Below are 4,515 nucleotides of genomic sequence, written 5' to 3'. Positions count from 1 at the left end.
TCAGCTGGCGGACAAGGGCCAGGCGGGCTGGCGTAGTCAAGGCGTACCTTGAGCGTAACCAGAAGTCAATCGGCAGCTCGCTGCAAGCATCATAACCGGAACCAGCACGTCTCCCTCGATATGGATCCGCTGGGAAAAACGGGTGCCCAAGTGTGTAGGTGTCAGATTCGCAACCTGTTATCCACCTTAAACAAATCCACGCGAAGGCCACCATGTCAACTGTGACCCTCACTCAGGTGTAGGGACTAACACGGTCAGCCTACACTGAAAAGTATGTATCGAGTTATTGCCATAGAGTACATAGATGTTTGTGTAAAAAGCTTGAAAAAATGTGATCCTGGCAATGTTCATGGCAGTCAATTTCAGTATTTGTAATTTACGAGAAAAGAAAACAGAAACCCAGGCCAGGGACTACACCCCTGTATAGAAATCCAAGGGAGTAAACCCTAGCCAAACAAGAGTGAATGGCCCCTATTACATTGTGCAAATGTGTTGTGATGTGATGTACAATGTCTTAATTTGCTAGTATCATTGTTGAATTAAAAAAAAACCTTCTAGAGGGACACTGTCTCTGATGTCATGACTCGAGACTAGAGAAATCAGGATTCGGCATAGCCAAGAGATGTGTCATTATTGTATTTAGATTAGTATGGCATAAATGGAGAGATAAAATATATGGGTAATCAAGAAACTCCCTGTTACATATGGTACAATCCAAACCCAGACACTGTGATTGGCTCATGACATGAAAACATTCTATTGATTTCGTGGGGGGGGGGTTGTAAGGCGAACTCTGCTAGTCACCAAAAATACCTGAAGCACCATAGCTAATTCCCGTTCGTTTTCGTCGACCCTTCGCCATGTGCACATAAACGACAGAGTTTAAAAGTAAAATAGAACGCTCCCTCAATACCGCGATTTATGAAAAAATAAATTCCAAAAAGATATATTTCCGTGAGGTTGAATGGTAAGTTAATAACACCTGTAAGGCAATTATGATGAAATATTTTGGCGAAGGGTATCGGATACATGACTATTTCTCTTGATTATTCGGATTTTATTCTCCACAGCCATGGCCATGGATTGTTACAACGTTGCTTACATTTAGATGTCTATCAGAACCTTTCTCGGAGCTTTTGAGCATCACAATATCCTAATTCCTACCAACCAATTGAAATTATTTTTTCATTGTTTTCTAAGCTGGTTTCAGATACCACTATCAGGCTAGTGTTCTATATAAAAAAAACTACAGAATGTGGTAGTACGCAGAAAGCATCCAGCCGGGGATCTTGACAAAGGCTGGTACCCAGGCAGCCAGTCTGGTGTAGCCCGTCATGGACAGTCGGTCCCTTAGACGGCGGACGTAGTCGGGGGGAGACCGGCCTGAAAATACAGCGTAGTGTCGGTAACATGTTCTTTTCCCAGCCTAGTTCTATTTTACAGACTTGGCAGGGGTCACCAAGAAAACGAATAGCTGCTAGAAAAAGTTTTATTTGGTCATATTCAATACCTTAAGTTTGTGTGAACTAAAGTAATATATATATATATATATATATATATCCTTCTAAAATATGTTTTCACGTTTTTATTTTATCTCTGCATCGTTTCTAGTAGCCGGAGAACCAAGAAATAAAATTGAACTGCCAGTTTATTAAAACGCCATTATATTATGTAAGCGGATACAAATATGAAGCAATTTTGAAATTTGCAACATTTCCAGACACTGAAGATTTCAACATAATGAAATTCACTATCATGGAAACGTTGTTTTTTGCTGTACTGTGGCGCCATCCTCTGAAGTACCAGTGCATCTGTTTCCATTTAATGGTGAGATGTAAACATTAGAAGGCTATATGTATATATTTTAGGGCATCATGATGATCACTGATTTTTTTCGTTAAAATTGTCATAATCCTTGTCGTATTATCATAACAAATCATTACATTTTGTCAATCAATACTATGTGAGCCGATGCAATTCTATTCGATATTTGTCTTATCATTTTTTCTGATAAAGACATCCAATTAAATTTCAGAACGGAAAATATTCTGGGTCAAAAAATCTTTGGAATTTTTAAATTTAATAGTACAGCCCATTTCTGTCATTATTTTATACGTCTTTATACGACTTTAAAAGTCTAGAAAAGTTCTGGGTACTATGCATAAATATAACCAGCCTGCGACAAGAAATGAGCAACCGTTTCCACCAGCTACATCACATGTTCGCTTTAAAGATACCAATATGCTATGGGATAGTGGTTGATTCAACTAACTACATCACAAAGAAAATCTAGTTTTACTGCCCTAAAGTGACAATGTTTTTTTAAAGCAAATCTGCAGGTTCTCCCTACCATCAATGTCTTTAAAGCCGTACTCATCTGCCAGGTCACCACTGGTTATGATTCTCCCTGTCTTCGCCATGATGTCAGGGTCTAAAATAGAGATAATAAAAACGGTTATCTGCTGGCAGGGTATATGTTTATTAGTTTTGTTTATTTGATCGGTCATTAGTTTGTACATACAGAAATTATCTATACATACTAGTCTTTCTGGAGTCGTAATGCACATGTAAACACTAAAACCCAAACTACCCATTTACAGGCTAAATGTACTTAACTACAACATGGCAAGGTTTTACTACATACTGCACATACACTCACACACACACACACACACACACACAAACACACAACACACACAAACATACACACACACGCACACATACATACATACACACATACACACACACACACACACAAACACATACGCGCGCACACACACACAAACACATACACAAAAACACATACACACACACAAATACACACACACACACACACACACAAATATACACAAACACACACACACACATACACAACAGTGCAAGATATGCTGGATTTGATTACTTTTTTATGTGCAATATGGTGCTGAAATTAGTCACGTCTCGCAGAACAGTCATATTTCATAGTCAACATGACGTTTCATGGTTTTGCTCTGCTGTCCTAACCGTTTTCATGTAGTGTATTCACTAAAGACTTGACGTCGTCACTTTTGCCTTTGCTTTTTCAATGCTGAGCTCTTGTCACACACATTTATATAGAACCTATCTACGAATCTGATCCCAGACATTCACCAACTGACGCTGATTGGGATTAACTTGAAATCAATTTTCATCGATTCTAGTTACGTTTGCTCCTATGGTTGGGTCTAATAAAAAATCTAATACTTTGGACTTTTGCCCATACAATATTTAAACATAGATTGGCAACCTCCGCTGGCCAACTCTTGACCACGGATAGCCATGGCCTGGAGAAGGTAGGTAAGTTGCGGTTGGCTATCTAGCTCTGAGTCATATTTTGGGGCTTAAATAAAAATGTTCAATTCACGGTGTCATTGGCCTATGAATCAGCGAGTGGCTATAGGCTTTTAAACGCTATAAACGCGGGGCCGGGTGGGGTGGCGTAGCGGTAGCGTGTTAGGTTCAGACTCAAGAGGTCTCGGGTTCGAATCATATGTCACTGATACGAGTATTGTCCCCTTGAAAAGGGGACTTAACACGACTTTTCTCACTTCACTCAGGTGTAAATGATAGCACATTAAATGGAGGTCCTGTGTTTGGGAAAACCACACTTAGTAGGTATGATTGGTTCAATCTTTACATTTTGGTCTCAGGTTTGACATCTTGAAGGGATGATGGTCAGCTGTCACATGTCAATCTTTAGACAACTGTGGCAAATCTTCATAAATTGATAAATAAATAAAATAAACCATTGTTACATGAGTATGTTAACACGTTAGCTTACCTGTGGTAAGATGGACGATGCCTTTCCCTGAATACTCGGCACTCTCAGAGTTCAACATGTATCTGTTCTTAGACTTACAGGAGAAAATATATTTTAACAAAAATATTAGTAATTATCTAAAACCAAGCTATCATTTGTTGTGCACCCAGTTTTATTTTCAACATTTCTAATGAAATCTGTATTCTTGCAGAGAATTGTTAGCATGAAGTTACTTTAGCACCGAATTGCAGGTCCAGACCCGTAAGGACAATGACCTTAATTTCAGAAACATCTTAAAGTAGTGGATGAATAATTTCAGAAATATTTTAAAGTAGTACTTAAATATAATAATGGATATCAGTTATAAATGTGTCAAAGGTCCATACTAAATGTTTGAGTGCTCTCCAACAGCAAAGTTCTTTATTTTTTAACAAAAGGCCGATGTTTGGATGGCCGTCTGTTATCTTGATCAGGGCATAATAGCTATCATGAATTGAAATCAAGTGCCTAAAGACAGACGGGCATAGAAACGTCGGCTCTTGTTACAAGTGGCAGTGAGTAGATGAACTTTAAATTTACAGCTAAACAATCGCATGTATGATATTAGAAACAATCAACATGTCTTTATCCAATATGATTATTATTCACTGAGAAGTGAGCATCATGGAAACTTCGAAGCTGTGAAACTTTATTTCGAATCACCTATTCTTCCTGGCATTCATTCACAAATATACGCA

The 4,515-nt window shown here is 38.5% G+C and overlaps 1 protein-coding gene across 1 annotated transcript in view; it reads right to left on the bottom strand.

The window, feature by feature from the left end:
- Nucleotides 1-775: 775 nt before the first annotated feature.
- The window catches only part of LOC109472025 (dehydrogenase/reductase SDR family member 1-like), a 10,084-nt gene continuing 6,344 nt past the window's right edge, over nt 776-4,515 (bottom strand). Inside the window, exons 6-8 of the mRNA XM_019771595.1 lie at nt 3,800-3,872; nt 2,351-2,431; nt 776-1,383 (exon numbers count right to left, since the gene is read on the bottom strand). Coding sequence (XP_019627154.1) covers nt 1,247-1,383; nt 2,351-2,431; nt 3,800-3,872 — 291 coding nt within the window. The 3' untranslated portion in view covers nt 776-1,246. The remainder of the gene's footprint in view (nt 1,384-2,350; nt 2,432-3,799; nt 3,873-4,515) is intronic.

This window comes from Branchiostoma belcheri, unplaced genomic scaffold (assembly GCF_001625305.1).
Source record: "Branchiostoma belcheri isolate BF01 breed outbred unplaced genomic scaffold, Haploidv18h27 scaffold261, whole genome shotgun sequence".
NCBI classification, from domain to species: Eukaryota; Metazoa; Chordata; class Leptocardii; order Amphioxiformes; family Branchiostomatidae; genus Branchiostoma; species Branchiostoma belcheri.
Note: the sequence above shows the minus strand (reverse complement) of the source record. Positions and strands in the feature narration are given on the sequence as shown.